Here is a 26,633-nt window from a genome sequence, read left to right as displayed (position 1 = left end):
GGACAGCGTCTCAGCTCACCACGCTGCCCTCCAGGGGAAGGCTGGATTTCTCTGTGGCGTGACTGACCCCACACAGAACGTTCACGTCTAGCATCTCCAGTTACCCCAGCAGAGGCTAGCTTCACAGGCCAGATAAAGGATGACAGGAGAAGCCTGCTGAAGCAGGCAGCACTTTCTGAGATTAAACCAAACTCATGTGTTACGGCCTGTGGAACTTGCCCGGTAACTGTGTGGTCTTTACAGGCACCACCTGGAGGAGCTGTGGGAATATGAAAACTGGAAAAGGGTCGAGCACTTCTTTTTAGATGTGTGAGCTTTTTTTCCTCTCAAGGGCCTTGAGGGAATACTATGGAAATACTCAGAATTTAATTAGGCCACAGAGCTTCCAGCCACAGTAAGTCCAACTCCACGGAATGAGGCGCTGATAGCATGACTTACTTTAGTGTGAGACAGCTCCAACATATGCATATTCTGTGTTTAAAAAAAAAAGACACACAACAAATTCAAGGCTTTTGAAAAAAGCATCATTTATTTCAAAGTACAACATAAAGTTGTATTTTTAAGAAATACACCTTCAATCTTGTATCTCAAGACTTGGCGATGTGCACTTCAGTTCATCTTGAAAATAAATTCAGGTATACAAAGGTTACATACCTCAAGTACAAACAGCACAGAAAATGCAGATGGTCTCAGCCGAATGTTTTAACATTCATTCACTGTTCTTAAAGTTGACTTAACATTTCTGTAATCTGCTTTTAAACCGAGACAGCCTTATTTTAAAAAAATACTCTGTATTTTTCAGCACAAAGTCCTCATACATTTTTAAAATTAGATCTTGGCATATAATATTGTGAAATTATTAAAAAACCAACCTTGGTAATTTAATAAAATTGTCACATGCCAGGACTTCTGAAATCAACTTGAGTTGTCCCCTTAGCTGTAATATCAAATTGGTGTTCACACAGATAGATAAGGTGGGAGGAAGACAGGTGGTGGACAGCTGATAACAGGTAAGGTTTTCAGATGTACAGGTCTTACTGGAGTTTGTGGCTGAGTCCAGGCTTTTCTCTAAAAGCACAACAGCAAATCTCGTATTATCATAATTGCAAGAAAGATCTGAAAGAAGCGAGTGGTATAAGCCTGCCCTGCAGAGATGAGGAGGGTGGGGAGTGGGCAGCAACAGCGGGGAGAGCCTTCGAGATGTCTTGGAAATGGGCACATCATGGTCTAGACCGGGGCCACCACTGTTTTCTTTTTCTTTTTCTGCCTAATTTCAATTCTCGTGAGGGAAGTGCGAATTCGACCAGGGGTCTGAGCTCCTCCGTCCGATGGTGGGGCTCCATATCCGCCAGGGGTTGTAGGTCTGGCCCAGGTCGTCGGTGGGGCTGGCGGCAGAGGACGTGTGAGCTGCCGGGGTGTTCTCGGGGCCCATGAGGCTGATGCCCGGCAACGCGCTGGTGGGGCTGGTGAAGGGCAGGGTGCTGTGCAGGCTGCTGGACCAGATGGAGCTGCTGAACGGAGTGGACGACCACAGGCTGCTGGTGCTGCCAAGGATGGGCTGACGGGACAAAACAGACGACGCTGAGCATCAGACGTGAAGGGGGCAGATGGCAAAGTGGTGAAGGTAACACTAAAGACGGGCTAGAACACAGGCCCCCCTCACTGTTCACTCTAAATGAATGCTCTATGCACACAGCCACCTCAGCGCCCAAGCAGATGGTTCTGAAATTCTAAAGGGGCGCCCACCACAGCCGGTGGGCTGAGTGCAGCCTGCCCGTTTCGGAAGGTGAAGTTTACCGGGCTGTGAGCCGCCCTGCCACCTTTGCACCACATGGAGGAGCTGGACAGGCTGCACCAGCAATGAAAAGAAAGCGACAGTGTTAGCTGCTTAGATTCTTTCATGATCCCATGGACTGGAGCTGGCTAGGCTCCTCTGCCTGTGGATTCTCCAGGCAAGAATACTGAAGGGGGTTGCCATTTCCTCCTCCAGGGGATCTTCCCGACCCAGGGACAGAACCCAAGTCTCCTGCACTGCAGGTGGATTCTTTTGGCCTCTGAGCCACCAGGGAAGACCCATCAATAATGGCCTGCAAGGTCTCAGAGAGTTCTACCCATTTTAAAAGAACGGTTAAGATGCTTGTAAAACCGAAGCCAGAATGATTACGAGTGAAGACAAACTTTGGAACTGGGGGAGTTAAGATACCTACTGGTTAAACCTTGTACATCTAATTGAGTTTTCCTGAGGATGAAGAAGTAATCACAATGGGATCCTATTTTTCTGTCATGATTTTGTCAAAGCTGAAACCAGGAATCATTTATTTTTTGTGGCGCATGACCTTTGCAGAACCATTTAGCTGAGAAATAAACAGATGCACCTAGAAATAGCTCGAGCCATGGGCCTCTCAGGACCCAGTATGTGCCATGCTCAGGCACCGTCTGACCTGGAGATGGGCCCCCAGTCACCCTGCAGTCTAACTTACAGGTTGGGAGAGGCTGAAATGAGAGAATTCAGAGATCAAGCCTCAGCGTTTCAGCCTTCCTCCTGTAACTTCTGGACCATCTCGGCTCTGAAGAGAACTGACGGTCACTTTGGCAGAAATGAGGACGCAGCAGTGGACAGGGTGAGCGTGCCTGCGCCTTCACGCTGCTGTTACCATTTATCTGTCAGCATCACCCCAGGGACAGCGGCAGCTGTGATGCTGCCTGAGCAGGCAGGCCGAGCAAGCCCAGGACTCACGGTGGCCGTGTGGGTCGGGGAGCCGGAACTGGCTGGCCAGGAAGGGCTGGGCTCTGTGGCTGGCGAGTCCCAGAGGTAGGAGGGGCCGCTGCTCAGCTCATTCCAGCTCCTCTGCGAGGCCTGATTGCACGATCGCGATAACCCGAGCTTGCTGAACACTTCTGGAAGTGAGGAAGCAGAGGCAAGTGTGTGCTGGATCCGGCCATGCTCCCAGGGCAGGTCGGGTGTCCTCTCAGGGGTCTACATCGCACCCACTCCAACAGCCCCCACCACTCACGGTGGGGTGGGGGGGGCGCCCCAGACCCCTGCCCATGACCTCAGAACCTCACCCACGTCTTTTACTGGACCGTCATGTGCAAACACCATCACAGCTAATGGGAAACCCATCACTGCCTCTAATTCTCAACAGCAAGAAAAATAAGGAGCTCCAGCGTAGCCAGGAGCCACCTCTCAGACACAGAACTTTCTTGAAGCTCTTAAGTCAGTTCTGCAGAACATAAGCCAGTGGGGACCTCCACTGCATGGAACAGACCCACTGCACCTTCAGGCTGGGGTGTGGGGCGGGGCCCGTCCAGGACAGGGCAGCAGAGACACACCCGCCTCCCGGAGTCAGCCCCACGGCCACGCCCACGGCTGCCTGACAGCGCGCGAGAGAAACGCATCTTTCAAACACGTCCACCAGACGGCCACCACAGTCTCCTCCCTCCATCTGTCCATGGCTCATTAGTCATGGTCCAGGGTTTAAACACTCACCACCAGTTAGGTTAAAAGAATTCCCAAAGGCTGAGAACGAGTTGAGGGGTGTGAAGTCAGGGCTGCTGGGGTTGCTCACGGGGCTCCACAGACCTGAGCTGAATGTTGGGAGAGAAAAACACAACACACAAGAATGTGATGGTCCATGGAGACAGATCCATCGCTCACAGCTGCACACACGGCAGGCCCTGCTTCAGCGGGCGCTCGCATGTTACAGACAACAGGGAGAACTGCAGGCCGCTCCATGCCACGGAGGGTCCAGAGCTCAGGCCACTCTGTCACAGGCTGGGAGCCTGGCTCAGAGCAAGTATTCTGTGGAGAAAAGAGGTATTTCTTCCTTGTTTACCTTTTAGCGATGGAAGATTTATTAAACTGTTTCAAATCTAGGATTCGTTTTCTTGTTAGTATCAAGCAGGTAAAACTGGGCGTCTACTTGAAGTTGTTATTATTTCACTGCGGGAGTTCTATCCAGAAAAGTGAACCGGGGCGGCGCCTGCATGCCACCAGGCCCCCGTGGCTGCTCTGCTCCAAGAGCGGCAGTGCGCAATGACTGCCGGAGGTCTGCTCCCGTGCCCTCCCTCTCACAGACAGCCTGGTTCCTGTTTCTCACGGTGAGGTCACAGCCTTTCCACAATGACTGTGATAACGGAGAGGGACGAGAAGAGACTCAGAAGGCGGTCACACACCTGCCCCCCTCCGCGGGGGTGGGCTGTGTTGCGGGCGCCTCCTCCCCTGTCAGGGGGCCCAGGAGGGAGCAGAGACCCCCACCAAACATCTGCTTGTCATCTAGGGGCCTCAGAGCACACGCACCTGGCCTGAGAAGCCTGCCTGCCTCCACCCTGACTGCGACGGGCCGCCATACCTGTCTGAGCCATCGCTGTCAACAGGAGTGTGTGAAATGCCAAGGCTGCTAGAGAAATCTGTTTTGCTTGAAGAGACTTTGGCAAAGCCGTTCCCACCTGTAATAATGGGCTCCGAGTCAGCGGGAGGCATCCGGGCCACAGATATGTGCCCAGGCCCAAGGCCAGTGGTGCCTGGTCTCTGGTGCCAAGCCACTCACCTGGGCTCTTGTCATACCCAGCCGTGACCGCGGCGAAAGTGGGGTTGCCATTCTTGCCCGGGAGAGAAGCGGCTTTTGTCAGTTTGTGTTTGCTCCCGCTTGGCTGCTTTGCTTTAGAGTCGCTGGAGGGAAGAAGCAAGGCGAGAGCCCCTCAGTCCTGCTGGCACTACCCCCTTGGCCCCGGAGACTCGTGGCCCAGGGGCTGGGGCTTCAGCAGGGCTGGGGGTGCCCAGGCCCGAGACTCTGCGGTCAGGTGGAAAGTCAGGGCTGTGGGGAGAAGGGAAGGAAAAGAGGCGGGGCAGCCCCTTCTGGAGGGAACAAGGAGCGGGCCACCAGGCAGGAGGGGCCGACCACTGCTGCCGCGTCCCGGGCGCGCGTGAGGAGCCCGGCTGGGAGGACGCAGGGCGGGGAGCAGCGCAGGCCCTCAGTCTGTGAGCCGCGCCCCCGTCCAGGTCACGGCCTCACTAACAGTCGGGCTGTGCCTCCCGTGTGCTCGGCTCTTGCAGGCCCTGCCCTGTCACTGCGACCTTCACCCGCCACAGGCTCAGAGCAAACGGCCCATAAACCTGCTTCCTCGACTCTCAGCACAGCTTGTGGGACTTCATTCAGGAAGGATGTGCTTTCTGGCTCCTGCACCAGACCGTGACTCTACGGGGCCACCCTGAGGTGAGGGTTGGGGAGCGGGGCTGAGCCTGCACAGGGCAGGATGGCCGTCTGCAGCCTCTGAGGGTCCCCCCGACCGGCCCCAGCTCGGCGCGGGCGGGGCCGCGAGCCCACCTGCCCGGGCTGCCATGGACGATGCTGCTGTAGCTGCCCCGGGACGTGAACGGGCAGGGTGCGGCGGGCGGTGAGGGGGAGGCGGGCGGCGGCGAGGTCTGGCGTTGTTTCAGGAAGATGTCTGCGTTGAGGGTTTGCAGAGAGAGTTTATAAAGGCTATCTGTAGCTGCAAATTAAAATTAAAAAGTCTCAATTGTGACATTTGGATTTTTAGTCTTAAAAAATAGTTGCTTTTGATATTCTAACATTAAAGACAGTAACGGAAGTGCTTCTCCCAAGAAAAAACCTACAGCCTTCACATGTGTTGTTTCTCTGCCTTTTGCGGAATCCCCAACGTGACCCAGCTCTGCAGGCCTTTCCTGGGGGGTGAGGTCCCCTCCCCTCCTCAGACTGGCAGGAAGCTTCTTCCCCCTGTCCTCAGGGACGGGCAGGTGGAGTCTCTGCCTGGACCTGAAGACCCTGGACTACCACACAGGTCCCAACCTCACAGGTGTGGGGCCGGGAGCACCCCAGCTCCCCCAGGGGGACCCTTGTGCTCTGTGGGCCTGCCTGGTCCCTGTTTTACAAGGATACTCTATTCCTGCTGCCCTTTAAAGCACAGCTGTTTCAAAAATTTAAAACAGAAAATAAGACAGATTCTGCACTCACTCAATGGAAACACATAACTTACCAGGAACAAGTGCCACCCTGCACATCCGTCATGTGTGCCCTGGTGCTGTGGCACGAGGTGCGAGGAGAGGGCTTGGCCTCCACAGGCTCCGTCTCTGGGGGACCCTACTCACCCAGCTGCCCTGGCACGACCCCCGGCCTAGCATGCCACTAGTCTCCTCCCCCAGCCCGGGAGGCTTTGCCCAGCTCAGTGTGTTGCTCCTCCGGTCCCTCTGGCCGGCCTTTCGAGCCTGCAGAGCAAGGACGGGCTGCTCTGCTCTCTGCCCACCCGGTAGGGCCTGTACCCCTCACTTTCAGAATCAAGCTGGCTCTGTGGGTGGTTCCCCTTCCTTCCAGCATTGCGTGCCTCTCCCAACAGGCAAGGGGCTGGGGCCCAGGTGAGCTCATGTGATCCTGGCTGTGTCCAGGCCCCCCCTCTTCAAAGCCCGAGTTAGTTTTCCCATCTTCAGCTGTGCACCTGCCCCAAAAGCTCTCCCCACGCTTCCGCCATGGGGCCGGCCCCTATTCACCCACCGTTTCCACCTGTCCCCTCACCCTCGCTCGCTGGAAGAATCTCCGCTCCTCGCCTGCCTGAACGTCTGCTGACCTGACACGCACATCGCCTTCCTGCAGAACACCCCCAGGCTTCGCTGGGCTTCACACTGCCCAGTGAAACAGCACCCTGGGAACACGGAGTTTACTCCCTACACTGAAATGCAACTTCCTCTGTGGGGAAACGGCCCCCATCACAGGGTACAATCCGAGCACCAGTGTCCTGTTGAAACCTCGGAGGGGATCTAAGGGCCTGAAAACAGCAGCCTGGACCCCGGGATGACCCAGAGACTCGTTCAACTCATTTCTTGAATGACCAGGGATTTCGGACTCTCTCCCTCAACTCAGGCAAGAAGAAGAAAGTACTAAAAAGGCTCCAGAAAGTTTCATAGCAAATATGGGGCTGCAGGTTTTAACCCAGGGAGTGTCTCTCTCCAGGGCGTATTTACACAGGCTTGTGCTCAACGCCTACCTCATCCAAGTTCTTTGCCCTCATTCAACTCACTGGCCTCCAATCACCCCTCTTCTCTAAACCCCTGTGACCTCAAACCTGGTACCCACCCCTGATTTTCCCTTTGCACATGGGCCCAATGGAGGCACTCTGATACGGTGGCTGAGTGCAGACAGATCAGCTTTACAGGACTGATCACCAGTGCCCTGCCCCCAGGCCCTGGCTGTGCTGGTCTCTCCTCTTCCAGGTCCTATATATCTAGAGCTTGAGGGCTTCCACCCTATTCTAGGAGACAGTGCTCCTGCCACGACTTTCTGCAGGCCAGACCCGGGGAACAAGGTCAGGAAGCTGGTGAGAAAACTAACGCCTTCACACAGGCTGTCTTCGGAGAAGATGTGGTAAACTGGGAACAAAGTGAATTCTTACACAAGGGGTTACACTGTAAACATACGAGAAAGTAACCAGGTGCCGGGATGCCCAGCCCTTCTCGGGACGGTTCACTGCTCTACTGGAACTTTCCGTGTCGTGCAGAGGGAAGCACGGGGGTGGTGAAGCAGCTCCCTGAACTGCCTGACTGCTCTGCTACGAACACTTACTCTACGGCCGATCACACTTAACTACTCGCAGGCCCTTTAGCGATGTGTCTGCTGGCTGCTACGAACCGGCTGCAGCACACAGACCCTGGGTCTCCTTTGTTGGTCTCCCTGCAGTGTTCCCGCCCAGACCCGGACGCGCTGTGGGCGTGGGGAGCACTGTACTTACAGCTGCCGGGCTTGTGAACAGGCACGGAATCCCACTCTGGCGGTGGAGAGTCTTTTTCACCTTCTGAGCTGCTGGTGTTGCCTAGTTCTTGACTGTTTGGGAGAAACTTTGCGAGGGCAGGTGGCCTGCTCTCCACTAACTTACTTGTACCTGTCCAGAATTCAGAAAAGAAAGCCATGACGGAGGACCATCCCTTTCTTTCGGGCCAATTTCAAAAAATGTTCTGATGAGAACAAGAATCCATCTATGCCTGATGACTTCTGAATACTGTGAACTCACAACCAACTACTACTAATACAACGAACCGTTAGACCACCTGTACGATGAGAAAGGAAAATACCTTTTGTTTTCTGGGAGTTTCGTGGTTTGGATCCACTGGTCAATGTAGTTGGAAGAGGAATCTTGGTTGGGAGATTTCGGCGCTGTTTACTTTCCAAGGGGGCAGTATACGGTAGCTCTAAAGAACTGAAAGACAACCACGGATGGGACATTCAAACACAACGCTTTGTTTCAGAGCTGAGAGGAGAAGTCACTGATCCGGCTACAATTTCAACAACTTCTTTGACTCATTTGGCCTCCTGATGCATTATCCACCCACTGTCCTGAGGGCTGGCCGCCTTCCAAGCACTTCAAATACAGCTCAGAAGACATGGACAGATTTATCCTCTGCTATTCTGACAACAGACAGGGAACTGAGGCCCATTATTTAATAATATGTAACGGGTCGGAGCACCTACCTCAGATAAGGTGTAGGAAGCTGTTTGTACAAACTAGCCTTGTAGGAGCTGCTAACTGCAGTCATTCTGCTCGTGAGCGAGTCTCACCCCACCTCCTCCTCACCGTGTATGGACTGCCTGCAGGACTCTTGAATATGGAGACTCTGAAAGGTCTCAGACTTAGAGCTGTCAAAGGCTCTGTGACTCCAAACTCTGAGCCCAGTTTCCCATGGACCCCATGCAGTGAGCCAGGGCTAAGTGCACCAGGCCTAGTTCCTGGGTGACCTACAAATTCCCCAAAGCCCACGGCAGGGCGGCAGGACTCTCTTATTTGCCTAAGGTCTAGGCCGAGTGGGTAGGATAAATATTCTCTATTCTTGAACTCAGGGTTCATCTTAGGCCAAAACTTAAATATTATTTTCACTGATCTATTTAGAGTATATTACTTCTAAAATATTAAGAGGTAAGCTTAACATAATAAACATGTATAAACAGGACAATTAATTGGCTCTGAACTTCCTGTCAGCAAGGTAGAACGGGAGACAACTTTAAGTTTTAAGGGCTATTTTTAAGTTTCCACAGCCCGATGAAGAAAACATTGAAGTCTGCTGAGAGAGAAGTGATCTTTAGGAGAAGTGACCTGGGGAGATGGCCCACATAAGGCAGTATGGTGAACAATGGAAACCATGAACCATAAAACCCTTCTCCACAAAGTTGCCTCCGTGCTGCCCACCAAGATCACGGAGGCCTCTCTGTTGACAGGAGCTAGACTGATGTGGCCCAACAGAAGGACGCCTTTCAGCTGAGGGAACCCAGTGGCCCCTTACAAGAATTACTCTAAAAATCATCACTGGGCTCTGGTGACGGCCACAAAGCTGTCGGTTCAAGGCTGAGCTGACAGCTGGCTTTCCACTAAAAAACTTCACAGAGTTCACTGATCAATGCAAAGGTTCTTCAACTGGGCAGTGTCTGGCATTTCCCACCTAGTGCACTTGCTGCCCTAGCCTCCAGGGGTGTCACTCCGACCCAGCACTCTGCCCCCGACTCCCTCACAGTCCCGCCCTTCAGGTTCTTAAAGTGCCACATCCTCCTTCCACTACCCCTCTGAGTTCACCCTCCTAGCGGGTAGCAGATCTCTGCTGGGCTCTGGGCCCGGCACCGTCCACCAAGCTAGTTCACACCAGACGGCAAACATGAGGACAGCTCAGACTTTCCAATGGCACCCCAGCGTCCATCACTAGCACGTGCCCCCCTCCTTTCAAAAAGGTAAGCAGATGACAGAAGAGTGGTATATAAAGCATGATTTCATGAACAAATTTTAACAGAGGTGTTTTATAAACGTTATGTAAGGTAGTTGGTCACAATCATTTTCTTTTCATTCTTTCTTTATATTTCACAAATTTTCTATCATAAATTGTTACATTTGGAATTAGCAAAAAGGCAAAAATCCAAAGGGCTCGGTCCACCCAAATGAGTAGAATTTTAGGTGGGCTAACGAACTGACGTGAAAAAATGCACTGTTTATGGGTGAGACTATTAAGGCTACAGTTTTATAAATCTGGCTTTCTACTTATGATTGACAAAGAGAATTTAAAAAGACCCGTTAGAGCCTGTTGGTTAAACTGTCTTCTGGTAATGGTCCCTGGTAACTCCATACATCAAGAGGACATGAGCTGAGATTCCCCTGGTGATCCAGTGGCTAAGACCCTGTGCTCCAGTGCGGGGGCCCGGGTTTGCTCCCTGGTCAGGGAACCAGATCCCACATGCTGCAACTGGTGCCGCCAAATAAATACATGAAATCTTTAAAAAAATGTGAGTTCTCACTCTGCCTCCTGACTGGGGGCTGGGGAGTAGGCAGCTCTGGGTCTGGGAATACCAGCAAACTCCCTCAACACCCCCTGCAGAGTTGTGGCATCAAGCAGAGTCTCACAAATCCTCAAAGTCAAATCTGCTAACAGTCAACTGACTTCCTAAGAAGATCAGATACAACAGAAGTCACTGGAAGAAGGATGAGAGGATTCATGCATTTGTACAATCTGTTTTAAATGTACTGAGCTTGCGCGTCAAGGAGAATGAATGGTGTCCCTATGGGGACAGTCACTTATGGACTGGTTTCACTAAGATAATCCTCAGAAGCTGGGCTTTTAAACTTATGATCCTAACAATGACAGCACAACATTCCATTCTCACAAGATCTCAGGATATGTAAAAATTAGGGTGTTTCATAATTTGCATTTTTCTACTTTCAACACATAGTGAGGACAGGGAAGCCTGGCGTGTTGCAGCTCATGGGGTGGCAGAGCCGGACGTGATTCAGCAACTGAGCAACAACGCTTTGAAACATATCATCAGTCAACTAAGCCTGAAAAAGGCCCAGAAGAATAATCTCTAGCCACTTGGCTAGGGCTGTTATTCCTGTCTTGGGGCGCCAGAGTATTAGCATCAAAGTGTCTCAGGCTGATTTCCCCTCAGGGCAGAGTCAAGTGCATGAGCCATTATTCCACTTGACACTGCTTCTAACCAGGTCAGATTGTTCTCAACAAACTGTGTAGCTAGGCCACTTCAACTAACATTTTGCACAAAAGGGTAACTTTAAGTATAAATACTCCATTACTAATATTGCCATGTACTGTGTTGCTTCTTAAATTCAGGGACAAGGTTAAATTTTTATGCAGTAATCACTAATTTCTGATTAGCTTCTGGTTCTACAGGACAAGCTGGCCCTGTCGAGTTAAGCTGTATCATCTAGGGACAGAGTCCAGTTTACTGGTGTTTTTGCAGAGTTCAAGCTTTATTCCTAGAATCTGAGTAAGAACAGACTTTCTGCAAAGCTACGGTCAGTTCTGATGACAACAAACCATGTCTTCCTTTATTAATTTATACATAATTCCCTCCCACTTCATAAGTTGATGTCCACTTATCAGAGAAGAAGGTCAATACTGGCTTCCATGCAAATGGCCATCTTTGTTAACAGCTCTAAAACCAGGATTAGTTTATTAGACCCAAAGTTTAATGAAAGTATGAAGTAACCTTAGGAAATAATAACCCAATAGTTCAAATCATTCATTTCCTTGGGGAAACATTTTGTGGGCGCCCTCCCTGTGGGGCCCAAGGACCCTGGCCCAGGGGACTGGACGGGAGCTACTTCATGGCAGCTGTCTGGTGGTAATATCTGCCCTGAGCACTTTGTTTTTGTAAAGGTAAGGATGTATGTGCCATGGGTTAAGCTGCTTCAGTTGCATCTGGCTCTTTGCGACCCTTTAGGTTGTCCGTGGAGTTCTTCCGGCAAGAATACTGGAGTGGGTTGCCATGCCCTTCTCCAGGGGATCTTCCTGATGTCTCTTGCGTCTCCTGCATTGGCAGGCAGGTTCTTTACCACTAGTGCCACCTGGGAATCACAGGTTAAGAATGAATTTTTCTAAGTTTTACAGCCCTGGAGCCCAGATCCCCATGACAGCCCTGGGTGAGTGAGCAGACCCAGAGCTCCTATGAGAGAAATTACGCTCATACCTGCGGCTGGAACATCAAGTCCATTTCTGGGCAGAAGTGAAATGGCTCTCTGCCTGGGAGCAAATCACCAACTGTATTTTTCTCCTCCATTCCTCCCCACCCCGCCCCTATTTTGGCTGAGCCACGTGGCATGTGAGATCTTAAGTTCCCTGACCAGGGGTTGAACCCATGCCCCTCGCAGTAGAAGCATATGTTTTAACCACTGGTCCTCCTCTTTTTTTTTTTTTTTTTTACAAGTTCTAACTCTGGCTTTTGTACGTCTGACCTCAGAAGCACGTGCCTGTCCCTCCCCAGTGACAGTGAACTCTGGGCAGCAGAAAAAACCCAGAGGAACACAGCTTTTGCTGCAAAAAACCCCAGAAAAGCCAATCAAGCAGACAAACCCGGTACCGAGTTCTCCCCAGTAACTTCTCTTACTTATACCTCACTTCTCTGGAATCATACACTTTTCTCACCTGGGTTTCACATCTGCTGGGATTTCTTTCTTAACATTTAAGAGTTTTTTGCTCTTCTGTTTCACTTGAGACATTTCGTTTTCCTGTTTTTCAGGCATGGCTTGTTTTCCCTTTTGCTTTTCTGTGTCCTGTAAAAAAAAGGATACTTAATTGCTGAGTAAGATTAAGAATGCCTGATATAGTCTTATTTGAAGGCAGAGACACAACACCAAAGATGGAGACGATACATATATCACAAGTATACAAAGGATAAGCTCCTTTCTTCAAATCGCTCTCAACTGTGGTTCTGTCAATTTTCCAGCCTTTGATTTAGAATAATTATGTGTTACTGGGTCTGAATTATAAGGCATGTCACTTCGAATTACACTCACATCCTGACTACAGTAGGAGGTGGCAGCGGGAGCAACAGATTGACAGCTTGTTTTTAAGCACTGGGGAGCAAAACTTGGCCCTTTTCACAAGAAAAGTTGAGGCAGGACTGCAGGAGAAAGTGACACACTCCTGCTGACGTTCCTCATCCTGTGCAGGAGGAAGCCCCAGGGGGAGCAGACAGCACAGGCGTCAGCGTGCCCAAGTGTTCATGGTAACACACGACTGTCAACAGTGTCAACAGTAGCTGGGATGCCAACAGATGCTCACCATCCAGGGGGGCCCAGCTATTCATTCACTTGTTCAACCATCCTTCCGTGGTCACCCCGCTGGTTTCAGGCAACAGGGTTACCAGGAGGGCCCAGTTCCTTCCCTCAAGGATGGTGAAGTCTAACAGGAGGGAGACACCGGACACAGATCAACTTGCATCTTCATGCAGAAATGTTCACTGGCTGGGACTGGAGCCTAGAGGAGCTGTCCCGTCGGCTGAGAAGGCCACAGCCCAGGTGCTGCTCAGCGCTGTGCTGCTCCACGAGCCCGGCAACGCTGCCCCTGGGTCCTAGTTCAGGCGCGCAGGGGAACTGCACCTGGCGCTCCCGACTAAGGAGAAGCTGCCGCTACGCCCACACATGAGCCCGGGGGCTTGTCTCTGAGCAGGGCAGGCACCATTCAGGCACTGGTGACTCCGCCTGGAGCCACCTGGAAAGCGGGCGTGCACTGCTCATGTGCAGAGACCACACACAGCACGGGCAGGAAGTGAAAAAAAACAGAAACCTGGTGCTGTGTCAGGGCGCACAGGGCCAATTGCGGGGAGACACCCTCGGCTGAAGGGCAGAGCTGCTGGGAGCAGTGGAGAGCTCCCACCAACGGGCAGGTAAGTGTCCACACGACAGGGTCAGGCTGCAATTCAGGCAGCCTGGATTTTCACAGGTCACACGGACCCATCCACCTAATGGCAGAGAGGGGTACAACGCCTTCCTGCCCCAACACCTTCTGAGACTGTGCTGAGTCATGCAGGAAGTGTTCCTGGACCACTCGACTCATCGGGAACTTTGCAGACCGTGAGCCCCCTGAGGACAGGAACCTGGCCTTTTTGTCCATGGCTGTTTCTTATTTTCATGGCTGTTTCTTAAGTGCCCACCATGTAGGTTCCCAACACGTGTTTGCTGAGTGCATGGGGAGAAGAGGGCTGGAAAAGACACATGTGCAAGAGCAAATGACCTGCCAGGTTTGTAATCTACCTGGGAAGAAAGCACACACAACAGGCGAATGCCTCAGTCACAAAGAAACGAGAGCGCAGGAACTGGAGGCCAGAGTGCTGAAGGGGCACGTTCCCAGCGGTCTAGCAGTTAAGACTGAGCTTCGACTGCAGGGGGCACCGGTTCAATCCCTGGACAGGGAATTAAATCCCGCATGTGACTGAAAGCAGCAGCAGCAGCAGCAGCGAGCGCTGAGGGGGAGGAATAAAAACTGCTCAGCAGCGAGAATGGCAACAGGCACGGAGGTGGCCAGTCTTGAGCAGCGTCTATGAGAAAGTGCGTGACGGGGCAAGAGAGACCAGCAGAGATGAGCTCAGAGAAGAGAGAGTGTCGGCGGGGGTGGGGGCAGAGTGCTGGAGAGGCGCTCTGGAGGAGTGCTCAGGCAGATGCTGGAGAGGCAGAGAGAAGGGGCAGCAAAGCTGGGGAGCAAGTCTGTGCTGAGAACGCTGTCCGGATGCTTAAAGTGCCTCTGCTCTTCCTTCTTGGTTACTGATGCATTCGCCTGTTTTGTGTGTGAAACACACACTCTAGTTTCTTCCCAACTAGATTACGAACCTGGCAGGTCATTTGCTCGCGTGTCTTTTCCAGCCCTCTTCTCCCCATGCACTCAGCAAACACATGTTGAGAATCTGCGTGCTGGCTGCTTGAGAAACCGCCGAGGACAGAAAGGCCAGGTTCCTGTCTCAAGGGGCTGAGACGGCTGAGACCCCACTTGAGGACCACGAGCTGGCCGTCTGCTCCTCTGCAGCAGCTGGCAGAGAGTGCCAGCTCCAGCCGTAGACAGCGCTGAGCGGGCCCAGAGCAGCTGCCAGGCCTCAGGGTTGCACAGGTAAGGGCAGAGACAGGAAGTGTTACGTGCAGACTTGACTTTAAAAGTTAACAGGTGAGGATGACACTGCTGGATGTCTGTAAGAAATGATTCCTTAAGCCACCAGATTAAGACTGAAACAGAAATGCAGCCCCACAATATTAAAGGCTCTATTTGGCTCATTCTAAATTTGAAATATGGTTGTTTAGAAATAAAAAGGCCCAAAGGGAATTACACCCTCACTTTTCCTCATACCTTGTAACACATGCTCTCCGACACAGTCACAGCAGTAACATCACCCTCCATCTACCTCACGGCCACGGCGTCCAGGCATTTGGCAGTATGACCCCTGATGCCCACAACGCCCTTGGAGCTGAGCGTGGGGAGTGAGGACGCCGTCCTGGTGTGCTGGGAGAGTGCTTGGAGCGTGGGGACCCCTGGGGCCTGGGTCACAGCCACTGCTCTACCTGCTCCCAGGGCTTACTTATTAGCAGTGGTGGTACAACAGGACACAGCCAATATAATCAAAACAAAGCAGTGTGATTCCTTCCCGTCCTTTTTTGATACTTAAAATCTGGGACAGTTTTCATGAGCCAGAGTGGTCACTAGTCCAGACAGGCCCTAACTTTCCAATTTCTAACTCTTCAACCTTATCAGCAGGCTTCCTGACTCGTCCCCGGGGGAAAGGAACACATTCTCGCCCGGGCACTCTGCGCCCACCCTGCCCCACGAGGCTGGCCTACCTCCTTGAGGAGAGGCTCTGTGTCTGGGTTGGAGGTCTCTGTGGTGGTGGAGGAGCTGTCATCGTCGGCCAAGGAGTCCTTCAGCTCGTCTTCCAGGGCCCTCCCCTTTCCCTTCTTCTCCTTCTCCTCCTGCTTCTTGGGGGGCTTCACCTTGCGCTGAGGAGGCTTTCCTTTCCCTGGGGGTGAGAGTCAAAGTAAAAGAACCCTTGATATTAAAACAGCTTGGAAAACACAGCTGTTCAAACGGTTTTTTTGAAGCAGCTGAACTCTGATTAGTAACGGTTTCTCTGTTTCTTCTCTAAAGCTTCTCAAATTAACATGTGACTTTCTGATTACAATATTTTACAAGATCAATTTTTGAGGCATAAGTGATATACAATAAGATACGCCCATTTTAAGTGTACAGTTCAATGAGTTTTGTCAACTCGCTAATTTTCACAAATCTGTGTGTCTCTAGAAGACAGCTGATTCGTGAACAACAGGGGGTTAATCCGCACACAGGTTACAGCCGGCCCTCGACATCGGTGGCTCCTCTGCAACCAGACTCACCCAATCGGGGACCCTGTGGTACTGTAGTTTCTACTGCTGGAAAAAAATCCATGTAAAAGTGGACCTATGCAGTTCAAGCCCTTGCTGCTCAAGGGTCATCTGTACTCTTACATCCTAGAGATGATACGCTTTCGAGAAGTCAGGGAAGTGGGAACCAGAGATCCCGTCAAGTCTCTCTGGAGACGGGAGCTTGGCGCTGACACGGCACGAGCTGCCACGTGTGTCACTTGTGGGGTGCCGAGAACCCTGGCGGCCGAGTACAAATTCCGGCCCTCCCGTTGGTAGCTCCTTGACCTTGCCCTCTCATCTGCAGACTCGGGGAGAGGACCTCACAGTGCTGTGAGAAGGAATTACAGGAAGCCACTGGACAGTGTCCAGCCACTGCTATGTATGGGCAGAGGGTAAAACAGAGGGGCAAAAGGCCTATTATTTTAACTAATGTGGACACTCCTAAGACAGACAAGAAAACAGCCCACAACATCTGAGTGCCTGCTGCACTACAGCGCTGTGTGTCCTGGCAATGCGGCAGTGAAAACCAGCAGCATAATCCCTGCCCTCAAGGAGCTTCCACCCTAACCGGAACAGAGCAGCAGAGAAACCCACGGGAGGATGCCAACCCCCTGGACTACGCCCATGAAGCCACCTGGGCAGGCGGGCTGGGCACAGCTGCAGAAGCCACATCTGCCACTGTTGAACCCATTCTATGTTGTTTAAAAATACGTCTCCTTAATACACGTTATTTAAAACCCTGATGCCTTACGGTGACTGTTGATGGACGCCAGAGACTCAAACTTTTGAATTAATTTTCTCCAAAATCACAGAGTTAGTAAGTGGCAGAGCCTGGACTCGCCACCCCATGGCACTTGGCGCCCCCCACCTGAGATAAAGCCGCCCCTCAGACTGCCAATGGCAGACAGACACCAGGGTGGCAACAGATCCCGCGGTTTCTGCAGTGAATGCAGACACTCCAAGTGGCCGCACCTGGCTCAGTGCATTCTCGGGTTTTAACCCTCAATCCAGCAATGTGCCCAGCCAGTCCCCAGGGCTCACATGTTACGGGAGGAAAAACCAGAGAAATACAGAATCTAGGCTGTCCGGCTGCAGAGGCCCTGCTCAGGCCAGCCATGAAAGGAGGGTATTTCTGGGGGCCCTCTTCCATGAGGGGCAGTGACTGCAGGGGTGATAGAGAAGAGATAGGGTGTCTAATTCATAACTTGTAACTTGGATGTCTAACTCCAAGCTGTCTAACCCAGAGAAGGCGAGGGCTGGGGAGACCCTGTTCCTATGACAAGGGGTCATTCTCAACAGTCTAAAAAAGCCAGACTTCCCTGAAGCTCGTTACAAGAAGATTTCTTTGAGATTTTGGGGAGGGCAGGGGAGACAACAGGGCACTTCTGGAAAGAGAAGTGCCAAAGAATGGAAAGAAACATTACATATTTAATGTAAACACACAGGCTATTTGGCAGGGGTGTTGGGGTAAGCTTTAGAGAGATGATAAAGATTCCACCAGCTGATGGTTTTATGATATATTAATACCACTGTTCCACAAGAGCATCCAGGTGGCACTACTGGTAAAGAATCCGCCTGCCAACGTAGGAGACGCAAGAGATACAGGTTCAGTCCCTGGGTCGGGAAGATCCCCTGGAGGAGGAAACGACAACCCACTCCAGTATTCCTGCCTGGAGAATCCCATGGACAGAGGCGCCTGGTGGGCTACAGCCCATGGGGTTGCAAAGAGTTGGACACGACTGAGCAAATGAGCACTATGGCACTATTCTGCAACCCCAAGATCAATGCCCATCTTTTAAAGTTCATTTAAAAGACTGATTTTCTACATGTGTGTTGTGCTTCAATAAAAACACTTATTGAAAAAAAAAAACACGAAGACCTGGCTCATTCCTTCTTTCCCAACAGCAGTGCTGGGAAGAATATCAAAAGGGGTGGCTGCTCAAGTGAAGCCAGCAGTCACTGTCTCTTTGTGGCCTCAAGAATCACCTCCATCATTAAATAGCTTTTAGTAGGTCGACTCTAGGACCACTGTGAAAAGTAAAGAACATTTTTTTAATTTTAAAGTTTATGTTCTAGATGAATGACCCTGAAAAGAAAAGACAGGCCCACTGTATTGGTGTCAGAGGGCTGTCTTAGACCAAGGAACAAGGGGTTTGCTTTGCCAGAGCCTCTCTTCGTGCTAAGAAAAGATAATATATATTTATTTTACTTATGCTCTGGATAAGGGAAAAACACATTATGTAACCAGATCTAATTTTCAAAAGAGGAACCTTAAGCATCCATTTAATATTACTGTAAAAATTACCCTAAAATATGTAAGCTCTATTTACTCATTATCGACCAGGGAATTTTTGCAGAAATGAATGCCAGTGGCTGGCAATTTCTTATGTAAGTGAATATGGAAACATCTCTGGTCAATAATGTGTTAGGAAAATGAGACAACAAAGATTTCTGTGGAAGAAGTTAAATATTATTCAAGACTTTTGACTATTTTATAAACCCAAATGCAAGTAATTCTATGAAGACTGTACAGAACTGGAATTAAGAGATTTTCTAAAACTCCTGGACTCTGTAGAGTCAGGTTTCTTTTGGCCTCTCAGGGCTGCCAAGTACCCTGTTCAGACCAATTCTTGGTACATCAGTGAGGGGTACTGAAACAGGCTCAGAATAACATTAGCATGGCTGCCACAGAAGAGAGTAAACCACAAAAAAGTTCAGGCTGTAAAGGGAATACACTGAGATACAGCCAGAGGGCGTTTACCGTTTTTCACATATGGACTCCGGAAGTTACAAAGAAGCCCGCCTGTGCGTGTGTGGTGTGCAAGCTTCTATGAAGGCAGCCCAACACCACGCTCGCGTGGAACTCTCTCAGCGTGGCTGAGCTCACTCCTCATGAGGACGCCGCAGAAGTGATGGGAGGTCACTTCCAAGAGTAGGTCACAGAAGATGGAGACTCCTGTCTGCCAGCCGGTTCTCTCTCTCGAATGTTTGCCTGCTTGCTCTGGTAAAGTCACCTGCACTGAGCTGCCCTACAGAGAGGACCCAACAGGCTGCTGGCCACGGTCAGCAAAGAACTGAGACCAGCAGTCCAACAGGCCACAAGGAACTGAATCCTGCCCTCAGCCGCCCAAGTGAGCCTGGAGGCAGGTCCACCAGCAGCTGAACCCTCCGAAGACCTTAGCCCCAGGCGACACCCTGACTGGTGAGAACCTGGCGAAGCTGTGCCCAGAGGCCTGACCCCCAGAAACTGTGTTAGTAAATGACGGGGGTTAAGCCACTGGTTTGGGGGCAATCTGTTGCTTAGAGACAGATGATTAATACAACACGCACATATGCATGCTCAGTCATGTGCGGCGCTCTGTGACCCATGGACTATAGCTCGCCAGGCTCCTCTGTCCATGGGATTCTCCAGGAAAGAATACTGGAGTGGGCTGCCATTTCCTCCCCCAAGGGATCTTCCCGACCCAAGGATGGAACTCACGTCTCCTGCACTGGCAGGCGGGTTCTTTACCACTGAGTTGCCTGGGGTGAAAACAGCACGAGGAACTCTAAAGCAGGAGTGAGCACGCTTTTTCTGGGAAGAGCCGGACGGTAAGCACTTTCAGGTTTCTGCCCTTACAGCCTCTGCTGCTGTGGCACGAAAGAGCACAGACAATGTGTGAAGAACAGGCACACTGGTCCCGAGGACAGGTGATGACTCTGTCCACGGGCTGTGGTTTGCCAATCCCTGCTCTAAAGCACAGGCTGTACAGAAATCCTATTTTTGGGTCAAAAGGTAGATGACCGCCATTTTACCACTGTGTTAAAAACTATTTTAATGATGGAAAAAAAAACCCCTCAACCTACCACTGTAACATAGTCATCACAGGCAGTGAAAATGAAAACAGTAGATGTCCAACAAATTCCTGAATTTGGTAAGTGTTTGGTACTTTGGTAAAAGAGATATGGGTGTCTTTTATGACACTCGGATACTTCTATTTGCATCTTGATACGAAAGAGCTGAAGTCCAAGGGCAGAGATGAATGTGAGCCAGAAGAACACCTGCTAAATTAGCTGCTCACCACAATTACGACTGAGATAGCCCCCTACACACGCAGCGGCTGTCCCCTTGAGTGTCACGCTGTCCCGGAAGTGAGGAGGTGTGGTTACCTTTGCTTTTCGACAAGGGTGAAGGCGGCTGCTCTGTAAACACGTCTAGGGGCGGGGCGTCGTGGTGCTCGAAGTCTCTGTCCATGGCTTCGATGAGACTGGTGATGTCTGAGTCCTCGGAGCTGTGCCGGGTGCTGCCCGGGAGCTCTGGGCGGGGCGGGGGCGCGAGGGGCGCAGGGGACAGCCTCTCAGGCTGTGGCTCCTGCTGCTGAGGCACTGGCGGCGGCGGCGGGGGCGCATGCTGCTCCAGGGGGCTGTGGCCATGGTGCTGGCCGCTGTGCTGGCCCTGTCTGGCCCCCTTGGACTTCCGGCCTGCGGTGTGACCCTGGGCCACGCCGTGGGACTCCAAGACCAGCGGGCTGGCTTTGCTCGCCGCCTGGGCATTAGTCCTGCCGGAGGCACTCGCACTGTTTTTGGCTCTGACGTTTTCCACGTCAGCCGAGTTTCTATTGCTGTGACTGCTGTGCGGGTGGACCGACGGGCTACACTGCTTATGACTCCCTGCGCCGGGCCGGGAGGCCGAGCCACCTGCTCCACAGAAGCCCCGACTGTGACCGGAGTCACAGCTGAGTGTGTTCAAGCTGAAAAAAAGGATCAGGAATAGCAACCTATGAGATCTAAGATTGAAAGACAATTATAGAACGTTCATGGTGGTCGAGTGGCTAAGTCTCCACACTCCCAACGCACAGAAGGGGCCCAGGCTTGTTCCCTGGTCGGGGAACTAGATCCCACAGGCTACAGCTCAGAGTTTGCATGCCACAAGCACAGATCCTGCATGCCTTCAGGGACGAATGAAGCTTCCATGTGCCACAACTAAGACCTGGTATATCGAAGTACAGAAGTAAATTAAAAAAAAAAAATCACACGTACTTCATCAGTGGAGCCACTGCATATACGAATGACCCTTGGGGAGTTCTACTCACGACAAGAAACAGGATACTGTTCACAACTCTACTGGGTCTGCTCTATCTGAAAACTCGGGCAGCAAGTCACTGACCTCAGGTAGAATATTTTAACCCTCATCAATATAATAAAAACCTGGTATCTTCTAAGAGTTCTTAGTAACTCAGAGTGACACACAGGGTATTACAATTTTTTCCCCCTGAGCAAAGACGAAAAGAAGAAACTTTTTTTTTTCTTTTAATTACATCAGCCAAATCTATGCATATTAGAGAATTTATCCCCAGCAGGTACACATACTTTCCTTCAGATGAAATACCAACGATTCTCCTGAGATCAAATGGTCTCCCCACATCAAAGGGCGGGTTCGAGGCCTCAAAGGACAGCCGCCTTCGGAAGGGCTCCCAAATTCCTTGAGCTTCTAAATAGGCTGTTCCAATCACCAGAAGAAACAGCGCGCTGCAGGGGGAGAAGAGGGGTGAATCCGGGTTCCTGTGTTAGCTCAAGAGCAACAGGACTTGATACTAAGGGCACAGTTTCTTGGTAAAGTACAAGACAATATAAAAAACAAAATGCCTATGACAAGACAGAGGCATTTAGGATGAAAGTCTGCCCACGGACTTCTCTAGTGTGCCAATGTGCAAGGAGGCTTGTGTGGAGGAAGTAACCACTTGAATCAGAATGGACACTGGAGGGCACCTTTCCTTCTGCCAAGAAGCAGCTCTTTAGTTCTAACTCTCTAGGCCAACTCTCTTCCCTTGAAGGATGTGTTGGGTAAACATGTAAGTTAATTGAGAGGCGAGTATATCTCATTCTTAAAACATAAAGACAGACTGGAAAAAAGATGAGGATGCTGAGGGTTTAAAAAATATTTCTCATCAGTTTTACATTGTTTAGGTATGATATGACTCAATTAGAATAAACTATTATGTTTGAGTACATTTTATATGCCCAAATCAAGTAATTTCCTGGTAAATTATGAGGCTTTTTTTTTCCTTTAAGAAATTAAGCTGTACTGTATGTGTGTAACAAATTTTATAGGTAGAAAAGGCTCTGGTTTATTGTATATGTCACCCGAGAAGGGTTTATTTGGGTCTGACTGCTCCCACTGGTGTCTGTAAGCCTGACTCGAGGGCTGCCTCTTTTGTCCGTTGGGTGGATCCCTGGCAATCAGACCAGTGCCTGGCACACAGGCGGAGCCATGATCAACAGTGTCAGGTGATACATACACACCAACCTCGAAAGAAGACACGAGTACCTCATTATTCCTGAGATGATGATGTACAGAGCCAGCTCCCAGTTGGGCCTGGGCAGGGCTTCTGCACAGGTTGCTAACATATGGTAAGGAAGGGATGCATTCAATACAAACACAAACTCAGAGCCACTGGCTGTTATAAACTTCAGTTCACGGATGACTCTAGAAGCTGTGAAATCAGGAGTAAACCTGAAACACAAAGGTGGCAGTGAGGCTAGGTTCTTAAAAGTATGCTGCAACCAGCTTAAATAACATACCTCTGAAACAGCACTGAATTTTAGAGACTAGCACTTTTATTCAACTTGCTCATTTTCAGATGGACAAAGTATTGTCCTATGAGGTTAAATAACCAAAACAACTTTATTTTGTGGATAATTAGAGAAACTATATAGAAAGAGAACACTGGTTGACTTTCCATAATTATTAATTCAGAGAGAAGTCTCTGAGCTTCTTTCCTTTCCTTTCTTTTTTCTGTATTTAATTCACTCTCCTCTCCCATGATACACTCGCAATAATGCCTTTTTTCCCCCCAAGAAACCCATCCTAGCCCTACTGATGTTCATCTCCTCCAGCGCTGCTTTCTGTCCTAATGATTTTCTTTGTGTGTTAACTGCATGCTCTCCAACCGCATGATCTGCCCCTTGAGGAAAGGTGTCACACCCCACTGTTCCTCCAGGTGCAAAGTGTGATGCCTTACATGGAGTGACAGAGGCTCTAACAAAGTAAAGGTCCACTGAAGACCAGGAAATTATCATTCAACTAAGGGACAGTGGTTACATTTTACTTTGTAAAACTTTATAACAGGTTCTCAACTGTTAAAACATGCTGCAACTATTACGCATGTAGGCATTAACATTGTTTTCTGACCAAACTATCACACATGTGGAAAAACTGCACGTGTGTGACACAGGTGTCTGCTCTACACTGAGAATGATCTTACAGTTGGTTCTCTACAAAACCTTGAACATTTTTAAAAATTAAGTATTTTTTCAATTATGAAAGCATGGTAACACATTTACAGGAGACTTCAAACAAAGTTACATACAGTTCCACTATACACACACACACACACACACACACACACACACACACACACACACACGTATATACTTACAGTTCCACTATATAATTATTTAAGTAGGTAAGATTTTTAGTTGGAGTTTCAATATCAAGTGCTCAAAAATTAATAGGAAGAACAGGCAAAAAAGAAGGATATAGTAGACCTGAAAAGCGCTATGAACTAATTCAACATATTTAAAATTTATACAATTTTTCCACACCAGCAGGATACAAATTCTATTCAATTTTCCATAGACAATGAACCAGGAGACACTGGAACATATCCAGGGACATAAAACAAGGTGCAAAGATCGAAAATAATGTTGGAACTGGTTTCTAAGATTATCTGATCTACTTTGGAGTTTCCACAATTTTGAAAACAAAGAAATGAAGAAATAACCAAAGACTAAGTGGGGAAAAAAAAGAAGATTTAGTGATTCATCATCTTATGAGAAAATACTTACAGAATGACTATGTCTTTAGAGGCATTGGCGCTTAGTGCAAACTCTTGACAATTGACGACTTTAAAGCCATATCCCTCACAGGAGTACCCACTGACTTCAATGGTTTCTATGTGAATTGGAAGTTGTCCTGTGTTCTCTACTTTAAATGTTCTTTTCAATGTGAAATTGGGTTCCCTTAGTCTCATACCTAAAGGAAAAAAATGAAGGGTATAAATCTTGCTGTCCTGTGCACCAGGTCCAAGGGACGATAACACATCCTTCACGAATATATCCCAGAGATTATGATGGAGCTCCTCAGGCCAAAGGGATGAGCCACTACCCAGGTTCCATCAGGAAGTTCTCTTCTTTGTTAAGTCATTTTAGATGGTGGAAGTTTAATTAGGCTTTATATTTCACATTCAGAGTAAATCAGCTAAGGTATGCAATGAAGACTGATACTTCAAAGCTTGTAAGATCCAAATGCAACAACTCTGAAAGCGAGTCCGGGTGCTCTCCCTTGAAGTCTCAAGTACTCATCAGTCATACGTGCACATGCCCATGTAGAAACAGTGTTCCTGTTTCTGGAATTACTTACTGTTGAAAAGGAACGCTGGAATCTGTGCACGTACCTACGACAAGAACACTCACCCTCCGTACAGTCTTTCAACAGTGCTTCTGTGATTTTGAAGCGTAAGGAGCTCCCTGGGCCCGGAAGCTTGCCTGCCACCCTCAAGTTCTCGGTCGTCCCCTGTCCTTGGACCATCACAGCATCCATCACAGTCAGGTTATTTCTACATAAGAAGAAGAAGCCCAGATTGTCCTCCCCTTAAATTTGCACAATCTCTTGATCTTGACTTTCACTGCTACTTTATAAACAATGTGAAGATTAACACATTAAATTTAACGGTCAAACACTGGCACTTTAAAAATTTAAAAATGTTTACATGATGAAGAGCAAGCGTCTTACATTTTCAAGAGTCACACATGGTACAGTAAGATACTATTCGTGTCTTTTAGCTAAAAATACAATCACAACGTTATGTTTCATGAGGCGTGGTGTGCGTGTGTGTGCATATTTTTGACAAAATGAATACCCTGTTTCATAAATAAATTAATGCAAATATTAATATTGAAACAAATCAAGAAAGGACTCTTATGTAAGTACCAGAAGTCAACCCACACTTAAATCACAGAACATACCTGATTATGATTAGGGAAGAAACAGTTCTATTGTGAACTGGAGTAAACTTTACTTTGACAGATTTCTTTTCTCCAGGTTTTAAAATTAAGTTTAAAACTAAATGTCGGGAGGGGCCCTCTGTGAATCCTGTTGAACTCTGCAGTGGGTGAGCCTTGAATCATTGGGCAAACAAACAAGAGTCATTAGCATATTTTCTGGAAAATATTTTTTCCCTTTACCCCATCCACAGCCAAGTATTAGTTTCTCAAAATGACTAACTATAAAAACAAATTTATCCCTTCTGATTTAGATCCTGGATAGCTGGCAAGCAGAGCAACTGATGATGACAACTTCATATTCTGCATTAAGTCCCAAAAGGGGTTTTATTCCCCAGGTCACCAGAGTCTTCATGTTTGTACTAATCATTTGTTTTTGTGTACAGATCTTTTAACTTTAAAGGTTCTGAAACATGACAAAAAAACAGAAAAGGACACACACCTGAGAGATGAGCAGCTCAACGCTTTAACACAAAGCGAGCAGCTGTGTGGCCAGCGCCCAGCGCCCTGAAGGCCTACTGGTGCTGCCCCTCACCTGTCAGCCATGGTTTTCCTGCCTCTCTCCTCAGAAGGGTATTGGCTGCACAGTCTTAAGGCCGCATCATTTTCTTTATGATGGTATTTCCAATTCATATCTATCTTTCAATTTTATTTTGAAAGCTAAGCCCCTTATTATTGTTTCATAAACACTTGATGATTTTAAGTTCAATAAGTTCAGTTTAATAATCAAAATATGACTTCTTAATAGTTATAGATAAGATTAAAAAGATTTGCTTTTTATTAAAAAAAATCATAGTTAACACTGCTCTGATTTCAAGTAACATTAAACTTAAACTTTTTTGGGGGTGGAAGGGCTGGTAGTACTTGGGTATAAATGTCCATGGCACTCTATCTACCTGCTAACCTGTGGGAGGAGAGTGAATTTTCTATGATTTTCTATTATATACAGATCTATTTCAACAGCATGATTCTATGGACATAATTTCATAGCTAATAAACTCTGTGAAACACACTACTTTTCAACTCTCTCTTCTGAGGTGGCTATTTTTTTTTCCTGCATCGAAAATTCTTCTCTGTCAATGTCTACCAGGACAACAACGTTCTGACTGCTCCCAAATGGTTGGTGAATAGGTTCCCTTTAAATAACTGTTCTGAGTAACTGACAAACACATTATACAATGTATCTATATTCCTAACAAACAAATTCTGATGACATGGAAAATACTTTAGGATTTTGTGATACCTCTGGGCTAACACTCAGTAATTTTCATAGTGGTGGTTCGTTAAGAGGGATGCACAGACCCTTGGGGATCTGAGAGGTCTTTTTAGGCGTGTCAAAACTACTTTCACAACACAGACCAAACTTCTTTGCCTTTTTCACTGTGTTAACATTGGCACTGATGGCCAGCAAACGCAAAAGCAATGGTGGGTAA

General features: G+C 49.0%; 1 protein-coding gene across 1 annotated transcript in view; it reads right to left on the bottom strand.

Annotated features, from left to right (window-relative positions):
* Positions 1-587: 587 nt before the first annotated feature.
* The window catches only part of TMEM131 (transmembrane protein 131), a 176,986-nt gene continuing 150,940 nt past the window's right edge, over positions 588-26,633 (bottom strand). The window contains exons 26-41 of the mRNA XM_068987504.1: positions 25,165-25,316; positions 24,613-24,755; positions 23,986-24,172; positions 22,466-22,651; positions 21,508-21,666; positions 20,308-20,888; positions 15,601-15,776; positions 12,422-12,549; positions 8,081-8,205; positions 7,741-7,890; positions 5,328-5,493; positions 4,551-4,672; positions 4,353-4,449; positions 3,491-3,588; positions 2,738-2,898; positions 588-1,558 (exon numbers count right to left, since the gene is read on the bottom strand). Coding sequence (XP_068843605.1) covers positions 1,274-1,558; positions 2,738-2,898; positions 3,491-3,588; positions 4,353-4,449; positions 4,551-4,672; positions 5,328-5,493; positions 7,741-7,890; positions 8,081-8,205; positions 12,422-12,549; positions 15,601-15,776; positions 20,308-20,888; positions 21,508-21,666; positions 22,466-22,651; positions 23,986-24,172; positions 24,613-24,755; positions 25,165-25,316 — 2,916 coding nt within the window. The 3' untranslated portion in view covers positions 588-1,273. The remainder of the gene's footprint in view (positions 1,559-2,737; positions 2,899-3,490; positions 3,589-4,352; positions 4,450-4,550; positions 4,673-5,327; positions 5,494-7,740; positions 7,891-8,080; positions 8,206-12,421; positions 12,550-15,600; positions 15,777-20,307; positions 20,889-21,507; positions 21,667-22,465; positions 22,652-23,985; positions 24,173-24,612; positions 24,756-25,164; positions 25,317-26,633) is intronic.

This window comes from Capricornis sumatraensis, chromosome 1, assembly GCF_032405125.1.
Source record: "Capricornis sumatraensis isolate serow.1 chromosome 1, serow.2, whole genome shotgun sequence".
NCBI classification, from domain to species: Eukaryota; Metazoa; Chordata; class Mammalia; order Artiodactyla; family Bovidae; genus Capricornis; species Capricornis sumatraensis.
The sequence above is the reverse complement of the archived record's forward strand: the minus strand, read 5'-3'. Positions and strand labels throughout refer to the sequence as shown.